At 47.5% G+C, this 13,683-nt stretch overlaps 1 protein-coding gene across 1 annotated transcript; it reads left to right on the top strand.

The window, feature by feature from the left end:
• Positions 1–9,239: 9,239 nt before the first annotated feature.
• Positions 9,240–12,806, top strand: LOC125544286 (malate dehydrogenase 1, mitochondrial-like). Its single transcript, XM_048707909.1, has 7 exons — positions 9,240–9,575; positions 9,652–9,825; positions 10,551–10,719; positions 10,817–10,878; positions 11,352–11,476; positions 11,592–11,709; positions 12,432–12,806. Exons 1-7 carry the CDS (start codon positions 9,342–9,344, stop codon positions 12,570–12,572), a joined length of 1,023 nt encoding a protein of 340 aa, XP_048563866.1. The 5' UTR covers positions 9,240–9,341; the 3' UTR covers positions 12,573–12,806.
• The last annotated feature ends 877 nt before the right edge of the window (positions 12,807–13,683 follow it).

The following is a 13,683-nucleotide window of genomic DNA, read 5'->3' on the forward strand; positions in this document are numbered from 1 at the left end:
ACTGGGAAATTGGTCTTTCATAATAAGATTTAGCAAAGCAGTATTAATATCACAAGTCTCCGCACTAGTGGTGAGAGGAGCAAGTGGAGTGCCAATAAAATCATTGTTGTTGGTATTTGAGAAATCACATAACTTGGTGTTCTCTTGAGTCATGATGACTACACAACAAGATTGCACTCAAAAACAGATCCGGCAAGAAAAAGGCGATCAGAAAAGAGAGGCGAATAAAACGGCAAATTTTTGTGAAGTGGAGGAGAGGAAAACGAGAGGAAAATGGCAAATGATGTAAATTGCGAGGAGATCAGATTTTTGATTAGGAACCTGGTATATGTTGAAGATCCTCCCCGGCAACGACGCCGGAAATGGCAAGTGGCCGGGAGACTATCTTGACTTGATCTTCGCTGGCAACGGCGCTAGAAATTCCTTTTGATGTCGCTTGAAGCTACGTTGGTATTTTCCTAAAGAGGAAGGGATGATGCAGCATAGCGGCGGTAGGTATTTTCCTCGGATATGAAACCAAGGTTATCGAACCAGTAGGAGAACCAAGCAACACAACGTAAACAGCCCCTGCACACAAATAACAAATCCTCATGACCCGACATGTTAAAGGGGTTGTCAATCTCTTTCGGGTAATGGTGCCACAAATTGGTGTGTTAATGGAAGAAAGTTGTAAAAGATTGGATAAATAGATCGCAAATAAAATAAATTGCAGCAAGTTTTTTTGGGGGTTTTGGTTTAGTAGATCTGAAAATAAAAGCAAATAAAAATAGATTGCAAAGGCAAATATATGAGAAAGAAGACCCGGGGGCCGTAGGTTTCACTAGTGGCTTCTCTCGAGAAAAATAGCAAACTGTGGGTGCACAAATTACTGTTGGGCAATTGATAAAACTTCAAATAATTATGACGATAACCAGGCAATGATCATTATATAGGCATCACGTCCAAGATTAGTAGACCGACTCCTGCGTGCATCTACTACTATTACTCCACACATTGACCACTATCCAGCATGCATCTAGTGCATTAAGTTCATGGAGAAATGGAGTAATGCAATAAGAATGATGACATGATGTAGACAAGATCTATCTATGTAGAGATAGACCCCATCGTTTTATCCTTAGTAGCAACGATACATACGTGTCGTTTCCCTTTCTGTCACTGGGATCAAGCACCGTAAGGTCGAACCCACTACAAAGCACCTCTTCCCATTGCAAGATAGATAGATCAAGCTGGCCAAACAAAACCCAAATATCAGAGAAGAAATATGAGGCTATAATCAATCATGCATATAAGAGATCAAAGAAACTCAAATAACTTTCATGGATATAAAAACATAGATCTGATCATAAACTCAAAGTTCATCGATCCCAACAAACACACCGCAAAAGAGTTACATCATATGGATCTCCAAGAGACTATTGTATTGAGAATCAAGAGAGAGAGAGAGAGATGAAGCCATCTAGCTACTAACTACGGACCCGAAGGTCTACAAAGAACTACTCACGCATCATCGGAGAGGCACAAATGGAGGTGGTGAACCCCATCCAAGATGGTGTCTAGATTGGATCTGGTAGTTCTGGACTCTGCGGCGACTGGATGAATATTTCGTCGACTCCCCTAGGGTTCTAGGATTTTGGGGGTATTTATAGAGCAAATAGGCGGTCCAGGGGGCACCCGAGGTGGGCGCAACCCACCATAGCGCGCTTGGGCCTCCTGGTGCCTTGATGGGTTGTGCCCCCCTCAGGGCACCCCCTGGCACAACCAGGGCCCGTTGTGTTCCTTTTGGCTCATAAAAATTCTTCGTAAAGTTTCATGGCATTTGGACTCCTCTGATATTGATTTCCTGCGGTGTAAAAAACATGGAAAAAACAGGAACTGGCACTTGGCACTATGTCAATAGGTTAGTACCAAAAAAGATATAAAATGACTATAAAATGATAATAAAACATCCAAGATTGATAATATAACAGCATGGAACAATCAAAAATTATAGATACATTGGAGACGTATCACCATGAAGACTTGATATTCATGCGAGGATTATGAAGCGTGAAGACTTCTGTTTTCGTGGTTTCGTTTTCTCTTTCTTGAGCCATAGGAAACACCGTACTGTTAAAGGGGTCGAGGTAAAACTAAGGAAAAGTTTCCAAGTGATGCTCATCTCAAAATCCTACACCTACCCAATCCTTTTGAGTGAAGCCATTGGAAATATCATACAGTTCAGTCAATTTCTTCAGTGACAGAGACGAAGTTCTTCTGTTTTGACTGAGGAGTTAGGAATTTTCCAGTGCGGATTGCCTACAAGTGAGGAACATGATAGCCCTGAGGAATTTGATACTCAAATTTCTGACCGTTGTTGTGCTACGCACCGGCTGTCCCAAAATATCTACCCACCTAACGGTCATATCATTGAAGGGCATTTATGTCTTATCATGTCGGGCTGCTCCCTAGGCTATAAATAGCCGTCCCCTACAACCACTAGTTGGTTGGCTGCTCCGAGAGAAACTGACACTTTTCATTGAGAGCATCCCATCCTCCGAGGACTTTGAGCGAAAATCATCAAGTGAGGAAAAACCCAAACCCAAACACCTACAAACCCAAAGTGGTTGAGCATCACTGAAGAGATTGTTCCTGTGTGGAACCGACGCTTGTTACCTTTGAGGACTGTGCATCCTCCAGATGATTAGGCGTCATGGTCTAGAGCATCGAAGAGGAAATTATGGATCGTCGAGTGACCGAGTTTGTGAAGGTTTGGAAGTCACCTGAAGACTTACCACGAGTGATTGGGCGAGGTCTGTGTAACCTTAGCTCAAGGAGAATACGGTGAGGACTGTGTGTCCTTAGGTTTAATTACCTAGCCACTCCAACTAGATGTACGACTTCCACATCAGTTGGAACTGGTCTACCAAATCATCGTCTTCACCAAGCTACCGGTTCTATTTCCTCAACCCTTTCATTTCCTCATTCATGTGTTGACGAACTTGATCGCTACTGTTTGAAGACTTTGACTGAAGACTTTCTCAATTTCCTCAGTCATAATTCTTCGGTCACTTTGTCTTCAGCCTGCTTATCCTATTTATACGCTTCTTGTACTCAGTGCTTGTTTTCATTTCATCATGATGACTGTGCTACTGCTCTGTTACGCTTGCACCTGAGTACTTATTCCGCTGCTAAGTAGTTCATTGCTTAGGAATTTCCTCACCAAGAAAAATTCCTCAGTGTCGAATTTGTAAAAAACGCCTATTCACCCTCCTCTAGTCGATATAACGCACTTCCAATCTTGGTGTCCAGTTTTCAATGCGGTCGACGTGGATGAGGCGGTCGTACCGCGCCGCGCTCGGAGGTGGAGCATCCCTGTGGCGAAAAGCCGTGCATCTCTTCAATGCGCTCAACGCCGCGGGGAGATTCCAATAGGTGTGTCTGGTGGGGATGAACGCCATGTCCCACACCCAGACCCAGCACACAAAGGTCTTGATGTGGCTGCGCTCCAGCGTGCGGCTGTCGAGGCGATCGGCGCCCACCTTGTCGCCAAACACCTCATGCGCCCCTCGATGGACGAGTACTGCATCGACATGTGCTTGATGACGCAGCAGATGTGTAGGTTGAAGGTGGCGAAGCCGGCGTGGTCGTCCTCGCGCCACGGCAGGATGGTGAAGTTGGCGTTGTCAATGCGCGGAGTGCCGCGGTGCACGACATTGGCGTGGTGAGCCGGCTGGGTGAAGATGACTAGGAAGTCCTCGAGGTAGTGCGCCGTCACCCGCATCTCGTGGGGCGGGACGCAGAGCTGGGCCTCGAGAGCACGCCCAAAAGCCATGGGCGACGTGGCCGCCACTCCCTCGAAGGCGCATAGCATGACCGCGTGCTGCGTGAGGAAGAAGACGGCCCGTTCCACCTCTAGCGTGGAGACACCCACCTTGTGGCTAGTGCATGGGCGGTGTGCAGGGTCGACCAGGCTAAGTTCTGCCATCGGAGGAGCGGGTGAAGCTGGGGGCAGAGGCGGTGGCGGCGGCAGGGGCGGGAAGTGCAGACGGGAGGCAATCAGAGGGCACGATGCAAGCGGTCCTAATCTAGCTGCAGCAGGGCCGCCCGGGCCATTGGATGGATTTTGAGGACACTCACGGGCGAAATGCCCAGGATGCTCGCAAATGATGCAGTGGAGCGGGTCACGACAATCTTTCCGGTGGTGGCGTTTGCTGAGGTATCGAAATCAGTGGCCTCAGAACCGGCTTAAGAAGGCTTCACAGCCATCAACCGCATTGAACGCCAGCCGACGGTCCGAGCAAGGAGGCGGAGGGAGCTATGGACCGGTATATCAGAAATGCGCCCGTGGTTCTTCTTGGAGGAGACCTCCGTCCACCCATCATCCATCCCCGAAGAGGAAAGGTTGACTGGGAGGGACGAGGCAACGATGATGGACTAGAGACGACGGGGGGAGGCTCTGGAGTATCCACCGTACCAGCTGCTGGATCTATGATGATGGATTGAAGGTGACGAGACATCTGCACCACCGGATCGACCGCACTAGCTGACGCCCCATCCGCCGAGCATTCACCCCGAAGCAGCAGCCGCGACGGGAAAAGCGGATCTAGGGAGGCTGGAGAGCAACATCCGAGGTGGGCGGTGAGGCCCCGTACGCACCAGGGGGAGAAGCCCGTCCCCCCATCCCGTTCGCCGATCCACAGCAGGATCCGAAGCGCAGGGAGCGCGGCGCGCCCATGCCGCTAGGAGCTAAGGGGCAGAGAGGCGGCTGCCATGGCTGCAGCGGCCTACGACACAGAGCGGGAGGGGGGAGCTCAGGCCCGAGTTTCCGCACCCATGACTAATGAGAAGATGATGGCGAGGTTCGCGCGGGAGCACCTGAAGTACATCCAATACGAGCAGGAGTGGTATTGGGAGAGGGTCATAGAGAAGAAGAAGATGAAGAATGACGACGAGGCATGACCTTCCTCTTCAAAGGTGGTGGTCAACGTCGAGTTGTCCGAAGACGACATTGATTGGAGCGACCTCGAGAGTGAGTGATGGTGAGGGTTCTGACATCCGAGTGGGACAACAGGGACAACAGATAATGTGTAGTATTTGATAATTTAATTAGTGTGCGCAAGCTCTAGTAATTAGTTTAGTATGTGTAGTAGCAGGTGCTATGGATGTAACCGTGATAGAGATTTCCTTAGCAGGAAGCCTACATCGTAGCAAACAGGGGTTATCCCGACACCCCAGCTCACCAAAGCCGCCTGGCGGGTCCTCCTATGACTGGTTGCGAGGCCACTTTCAGCCGTCGGGGCAATGCTTAACCAAGCCACATCCTATGCACACCGTCTCGTTGGTGCAATCATTCTTGTGGTGGCCTTCCTTCATGCAACTGAAGAATCATCCATACACCATGGAGGGCATGGGCGGTGACGGCGGTTGTTGGGCAAGTCTCTGTTGCTCCAAGCATAGCCGCCGGCGGTGACGCCAGTTGGCCTTCCAAGAGAGTTGGGGTTGCACCCAAGGCACCTCGCCCTCATCCACCTTCGGATCCGACGAGGGAGTTGAGGTCGCTTTGGCGTTAACCGCGACGGTGGCCGAAGAGCCCGATTGGTTGGAGGGCCAGGATAGGCCATGGTCCTCGCGGGGCTCTGTTGGCGTGAGGAAAACTGACTCTGTGCTAGGAGGAGTGATGGTGCGGACAGGAAGGACCAACCATGGCCAAGGCGAAGTGGCGCCGGTTCCAAAGAGGCAGCCGGCGAGGGAGGCTGTGGACACGAGGATTGGAGTGGGCGAAAGCGTTGGGGCTCAAAAGTGAGGAGTGGTCCTAGAAGCCCGAAACAATGGTATGCAACCTAAGGACCCTTTAGGGCTCTCACCGAACCTGTATAAATGACAACTCTTGGGAGTGGTCATAGAACCCGTACACTTTGGTAACTCTTGAGGCGATCGCCAAAACCCGTACAAATTGCTTGGGCGATCTCCACAACCTAATTGGAGACCCTGATGCTTGCCTGGAGCTTTACACTACAACGATTGAGCTCCGAACACACCAATCATCTAGGGCACCAAAGCACCCAAGAAGAACAAGCTCTAGGGTGCCCAAACACCCAAGAGTAATAAGCTTCTCACCTTTTCACTTTCACAAATCACCGTGGAGAACTCAAACCAATGCAACTAATGCAATGACAAGGGCACACAGAGTGCCCAAGTTCCTCACTCTCAAATCCCACCAAAGCAACGAAAGCTATGGAAGAAAATGAGAGGAAGAACAAGAAGAAGAACACCAAGAACTCCAAGATCTAGATCCAAGGGGTTCCCCTCACATAGAGGAGAAAGTGATTGGTGGAATGTCGATCTAGATCTCCTCTCTCTTTTCCCTCAAGAACCAGTAAGAATCATTGGAGGGATTGATAGATAGCAAGCTAGAAGAAGGTTAACAATGGGGAAGAACACGAGCTCAAAAGATAAAATGCAATGGGGAGAAAGACCTCCTTTTTAGGCCTCTCCAAATCCAACCGTTACGCACTCAGTCTGCGCACAAGCGGTAGTACCGCTCCGCTCGGGCGAGCGGTACTTCCGCTGACAAGGTAGTTTTAGCCATAACGTGCAACTGAGAAACTCAAGAAGGCGTAGTGTCACCGGAGCGGTGCTATCGCTCCCACCAGCGGTACTACCGCTAGGTGTTGCATGTATAGTGAAATCACGGTAGTAGAGTAGGGCAGCATGGTACTACCGCCCACTACTGCCACTCTACTTCCGCGCATAGATAAAACGTATCCAGAGGCTGAAATATAAGCAAAGGTTTCTGCAGTAGTAGAAGGCCGGAAGTACCGCGCTCTACTACCGCTGACTACCGCTGAGGTGACAAAGTATCCAGAACCCAAGAATAAGCGGAAGTGCCCGTGACGCTGGAACCGGAGAAGTATACCGCGCAAGCGATACTACCGTAGATCAGAGTGGTACTACCTCTAGGGAGGAACAAAAAGGCCAAGTAAACCAGATGGATGCATGAAAGCCTGAACTGCCATAACTTCTGCAAATGAGCTCCGATTTGAGCAAACTCAAACTTGTTGGATAGTAAGAAGTGGCAGGTGAGTATGCCTAAGATAGAGAGATATGAAACCTCTATGAAAGAAGAACAGATAAAAACTCCAACATCGAAAACATCATAGAAGATGCATATATGAACTCCGTTTTCAATGAACTCGAGCTTAACATGAAGATGACCATAAGCTCCAAAACTCACAACGAGAGACGCCAAACAAGAACCAGAAAAGGCGATGCAAGGATGCAATGGTTTGATCTCTCTACGAACGATACGATCAAGCTACTCACTTGAGAGCCCCCCTTGATAGTACGATAATCGATCTTATAACCCGGTCTCCCAACTACCACCATGAGATCGGTAAAATAGAAAACCTATCAAGGGCAAACCTTTGCCTTGCACATAGTCCACTTGAGCTAGATGACAACGATCTTGACTTCCTCAAGTTGGACCACCTTTCTTTATTGCATTGGCTCGGTGAAGATTAGTTGATTGCTCCCTCATACTCCGCTATGGGTGAGCCACTCTTCGGCACATCTTCACAATTCCATTGTCACCACAATGGACGGCAAGCTCCAAGCATGATCTCTTCGTGATGCTCCACTTGAACTTGCACACCGCAATCTTGATGGCGATCACCACTTGATGTCATCCTCCATGGGTTGTATGAGATCTTCCTCTTGACGCAAGCCCATGGAAACATACCTAACCCCACATAGAACTCTCACGTAGACCATGGGTTAGTACACAAAGCATAATGGATAATGCTTACCATACCATGGGACCACTCGATCCATCTCGGTACATCTTGTGTGCTTTGTGTGTTGGTCAACTTGATTCACTCATTGACTTAGTCTGAATCAACCTTGTATCATGTCTTCTACATGACCAATCTTTGGATAGTTCTTTGAATAGCACTTTGGTCATCACATAAACTCCTTGAAACCAACACATGGACTTCAAGAAAAGCCTATGGACAAATCCTTCAAATATAACTCAAGGCAACCATTAGTCCATAGAGACTGTCATCAATTACCAAAACCAAACATGTGGGCACCGCATGTTCTTTCAACGGTCTCGCCCACGGCAGCCACGATACCCGTGCCCCCTTCCTCCCTTGCGTGCCGGCCTGGAGCAACTCGCCACTCCTCGGTGAGCTGGCCTGGAGCGGCGAGTTGCTGAACCATGCGCCGGCTTGGAGCTTCCGCCTCCACGAGCTGGCTTGCTATGGCCTGAAGTGTCAAGGAGGTGGGGTAGATAGTTGCCTGGCTTGTATCCAGCGGGCACGACGGGCCACCCACCTGGCTTTTATGCCAGAGAACTCATCTTTGTGCTCGTCGGATGCCATGGAGAGTGGAGAATCTGGTGCAAGGAGGAGATGGGAGCGGAGGTGTGGTTCGATTTTTGCCCAACACCTGGCATCGTTTATACAGCTGGTGGACACCCGAAGCCAACCGATGTTGTGTTTAATGACGTGCGGCTCGCGAACGAACGTGTGGCCGGAGTAGGTTTCTCGGCGCATGCACAAGTTTAATGGAGAAAGGCGGGCATACTGTAGCCGTTTGAATGCGGTGATGAGGCGTGTCAGCCGGGCCTGCAGTGGGCGGCGCTCTCTCGGCTGGCGCACCGCTTCAATGCTGGTAGTGAGAAGTTGTGTCCGCTCTAGGCTGGCGCAATGCGGAGCGACCGCTCTACAACGACATGAATGTGGACAGCTGGCGCCGGGCAGAAAGCACGTGGGCGTGGATGGAGGGCTTATGGTAGGCCAGGGTAGTCAGTAGCGGGTGTGACATCGATCTGGACGCCCGCAAAACCCCCCACCATGTCTCCGTTCTGTGGGAAAAAAACACGTCCGGACCGGTCTGCTGACTGGTGCAGGATCGTTAAATGGCAAAAGGCGTCCGGACCGCGCGGTCCGAACGGTTACTCGTGGTTTAAATGTCAACGTTGGAGATGCCCTAATATCATAAGTTCTTTTTTTTGACATCACCTTTTTTTTGACATCACCTAATATCACAAGGTTCATTGCACACGCATGTTTCTTGTAGTTCTTTTTTTAGAATCCTTTTTACTACTACTAGTAGGAGTAGTTTTTAAAAGGTATACTCATAGGAAAGAAAATCCCGGAAAGGTTGGATCAGAAATGGTTATCTCGAAACCCCCAAACCCTTTTTGCTAACGACTTTATTGTTTAGATCGTCCCATCCATCCACCACTTTGCTGGCTCCGTCTATACAATAGCAACACATCAGCACCCGCCCCCCGTCCACATCTCCCCCTTCACATCCATCGACCCAGATCTCACGCGCCGCCCAAGCCAGCGACGATGAGGCCCTCGGTGATGAGATCCGCCGCCCAGCTCCTCCGCCGCCGCAACTACTCCTCCGCGTCCGGGCAGCAGGCGCGGAAGGTGGCCATCCTCGGCGCGGCCGGCGGCATCGGGCAGCCGCTGTCTCTCCTCATGAAGCTGAACCCCCTCGTCTCCTCCCTCTCCCTCTACGATATCGCGGCCACCCCGGGCGTCGCTGCCGACGTTTCCCACATCAACTCCCCTGCCCTGGTACCCCACGCCCGACATCGCCCTCCTCGCGCTGCTCAGTTCGGTCGGATCTAACACATGGTTCGGGCTTTCGCAGGTGAAGGGTTTCATGGCGGATGATCAGCTCGCGGAGGCGTTGGATGGGGCCGACCTGGTGATCATCCCGGCCGGCGTCCCGAGGAAGCCCGGCATGACCAGGGACGACCTCTTCAACATTAACGCCGGCATCGTTAAGAACCTCTGCACCGCCATCGCCAAGTACTGCCCGAATGTAAGATTCTCAACTCTCTTCAATTTTAGATCTGTTGCTCGCGTGGTTGATTGTTCTGGCTACTCTGGGTGCGTGGTCTCGTTACAGATCTATCTAGTTCCTATTCAAGACCTGGACATTGCGTAATTCTGATTCGATGTTTGGAAATTGTAAACGGGTGTGGTTTGATTATCACCACTATGACCAATACTTATCTGCTGAATAGGCACCAACATTTTGCTCTATCACGTGTGTCTTGTTTAGGCGCTTGCAGTTTTGTATCTCCTGTTCGATGGTGTGGTTCCTTGGTCTATTCATTTTGTTTGTTGCAATGTTACTTGCATTCGAATGTTTGTGTATTAGCCTGGACAAATGAAAACTAAGTCATTGTTACTCTGGATTGCCTCGCTGTTTTCTCTTGAAAGTTACATTTTCTTATGTTTATAACTCTTCAGTGGAATATATATATATATCATCTGTCCTACATGCTTGTCAGTTATTATCATATCTTCTATATTTTTATGCCCATTCCTCAACCTGTTGACCGAGGAGCCATATGGCCCATTCCTTCAAATTTTCTAACCTGTCTGTTAGCTCCAACCTCCAATACATAATGTATCCATTTTCAGTGTATGTTGTGTTAGGAAATCGTTATATGATACATTTAAAAACTGATGTTCCTCCTTTGTTACTTCATTTTGTTTGTATGCATCTTTCTATGAATTTGATGTGTTTCTGTATTGCAGGCTCTTGTCAACATGATCAGCAACCCTGTGAATTCAACCGTTCCGATTGCTGCTGAAGTTTTCAAGAAGGCTGGAACCTATGATGAGAAGAGATTGTTTGGTGTGACCACTCTTGATGTTGTTCGTGCCAGGACTTTCTATGCTGGGAAGGCTAATGTAGATGTTAATAGTAAGTGGTGACAGTATATGATCTAGCTGACTGGTAGCAAATGAAAGAAGAGTATGGTTGCTGTATTTTTGTCCTTAACTGGAGTGTTCTTTGGCAGCTGTGGACGTTCCTGTTGTTGGTGGTCATGCTGGTATTACCATCTTGCCACTGTTCTCACAGGTATTGACTTCTGTCACGTAATAAATGATACATCACTATCGTAAAAACTATTCCACACTATAGCGCATAAAACCAGAAATGGGGACAGAACTGGTATGTTTGTTAGATTCTTATTCACTGTATTATGCTAGGACTTCCATGGTGAAATCACGCTGAGTAAAGAAATTAAGTTTTTCTTGACAGATAATGTTCATCTACTTGAAATGGGAAGTGATCATGTCTATAACAAAAGATCAATCATATTCTAGTATTCTTGCTCATTAGTGAATTCATTTGTGTGGACAACTGGACATATGAGTGTGTAGCTAGTTTAGTGTAATGTAAACACCATACTTACCAAAATTATGGAAGTGAATATGGTCTATCTAGGTTTATCTTTCTGGTTACTGTAATTGTGAAGTAGTTGAATAGTGTACATTTGTGCTATCACCCTAACCCTAATAACTCAACGGAAGGAAACTCTTTTTTAACAGGCAACTCCTTCAACTAATGCATTGTCTGCTGAAGAAATCAAGGCTCTCACCAAGAGGACACAGGAGGGTGGCACAGAAGTCGTTGAGGCAAAGGCTGGAAAGGGATCTGCAACCTTGTCCATGGCGTAAGTAAAAAAAAGATGAAAAAACCATGCTAACTGAGGATTGTGTGCCACTTCTCTAGCAATTTAGTGCCATGTTTTTACTTGTTTTGCTAATAAATTTGCTCCACCTTTGTAGGTATGCTGGTGCAGTTTTTGGAGATGCATGCTTGAAGGGTCTGAACGGAGTTCCTGACATTGTTGAATGCTCCTACGTGCAATCAACTGTGACCGAGCTGCCATTCTTTGCTTCCAAGGTACATGCTTATTTTGCTATGTGTGTTGTTTACTGCAGTTGTTTATATGGTTTCATTATGTAAATCTAGATGGTTCCAAATTTCATGTAGTATCAAAGCCATTTTTCTCTAGATTTATGCAGTGGTTGCTTGTCATGCATATGACATTATATTGCAATTTCTTTTATGATGTTATGCCTGTTGAAAATAGGGTGGCTAAGCTTTGTTTCCTGACTGGCTGGGTTGTTAAATCCATTTTGATCATTTGGGTTTTTGTGGTGTATTTAATAGTAATTGCTGTTGGACTTTTATGGCACTGTTATCTTTGACATTTTTAATCTGGCTAGTTTGGATATGACCTTAGAATTGATTGCAAGTACTGCTGCAAAAAACTAGTCTTTGACACGCTTTTTGTATATTAGGCAATACTCCATTAGGCCATTTCCCCCTTTGCACACTGATCAACTTGCTATTTTTGCCATGTTATATTTTGATTGAGACAAAAACTCTTTGAAACGAGGCTCAGCATATGCTCAAGTATTCTTACTGTGCATTGAATCTTCTAGAGTATTCTCCACGCTGAATTATGTTCAAGTGAACCTATCTCTCCTTTGTGTGATGCTTATTGCCTAAGGCAATGTGATGGACTTGTTCGCCGTGTGGTCTTGCTGTTGTTTGTTCACTTTACAAACTGTTGACGCTGGTCATAGAATGGAATTTCATGATCCACTGATGTAACACAGGTGAGGCTTGGGAAGAATGGAGTCGAGGAAGTGCTCGGGTTGGGTCAGCTGACGCAGTTTGAGAAGGATGGGTTGGAAGCTCTCAAGGGCGAGCTCAAATCTTCAATTGAGAAGGGTGTCGCGTTCGCAAATGCAAGTTAGTTAGGCCATTTTGCAGATTATAGCAAACCCAGGTCTTGTTGAGGGGTCTGTTGGTTTGGTCCAGTGCTTTTTCTGCCCATCATGTGGGCATTGAAGATTTGAGCTTTGCAATAAAATTTCCGGCGGCGTAATGCCACACATAACATAACTTGTACGAGAGGAAGCTAGTTTTGTGTCGAGCTTTGAACTGATAATGAACAATTGCTGATGCGTGGAAAGTCACTTGTTGTTCAACCGGTCTGCTTGCAAGTCTGTTGAATATTGATGATTTTTGTTGTGCTTTCAGTTAGTTCCAGGATTTTTTACTTGCCAAGATAATCTCTTGTCAGTCATTTGATGCTGCATCGTTCTGTAAGTGGTCATGATACCTTTATGCTCTAGTACTGTTAATCAATTGTGGGTATTTGATTCGCCACTCAATGGAAGCAAAGTATTTCCGTTTCAATCGCCTTTTTTCCTTCTGTGTGAAGAGATTCTCATGTCGGCCCATGGATAGGATTATTTGTGTTGCATTTGTCAATCACCTTGCATCATTTTGCAATAGTTATCTATCAGGATGTTGACGACGATGACAGTCAACTGTACTGAAATTACGGCAAACAATTGACATAGTTTTTTCTTTTGGGGTATACAAATTTGCTGCTTCACATTTAGCCAACAATGCGCATGCAGAACTGTCAGATACTATTTGACAACTTATGATTTTCTTTTTCCAATGTGCAGATGCACCTGACATACGATTTTCTAGCTTCCAGTATGACAGGTATACATCGCTTAGCGCCAGGGAGAGTTGATAGTGCAGCATCAACTGGAGAGGTCAGGAACATTGCACAACCTAAAATTAGGGAATGCTGCTCGACGGTCCTCCTGCCCCGTCGCTAATCGTGGAGCCGAGTCCACCTCATTGATTTCAATCATAGCCTCTTCATCCAAAGCCCTCAATATACGGAACAATATTGCTCCAGAATACATTTTTTCGTACGATCACGCTACGTTTCCGGATCCGAGGCCCGTGCCCGTGCTGTACCTAGGATCTGGTGTACACGCAAGAGAAAAGAAAGTGCAGTATGATCTTGTTTCAAGGAAGGATCAGAGAGTACGCGTACGAACT

Source organism: Triticum urartu, chromosome 3 (genome assembly GCF_003073215.2).
Source record: "Triticum urartu cultivar G1812 chromosome 3, Tu2.1, whole genome shotgun sequence".
In the NCBI taxonomy this organism is placed as follows: domain Eukaryota; kingdom Viridiplantae; phylum Streptophyta; class Magnoliopsida; order Poales; family Poaceae; genus Triticum; species Triticum urartu.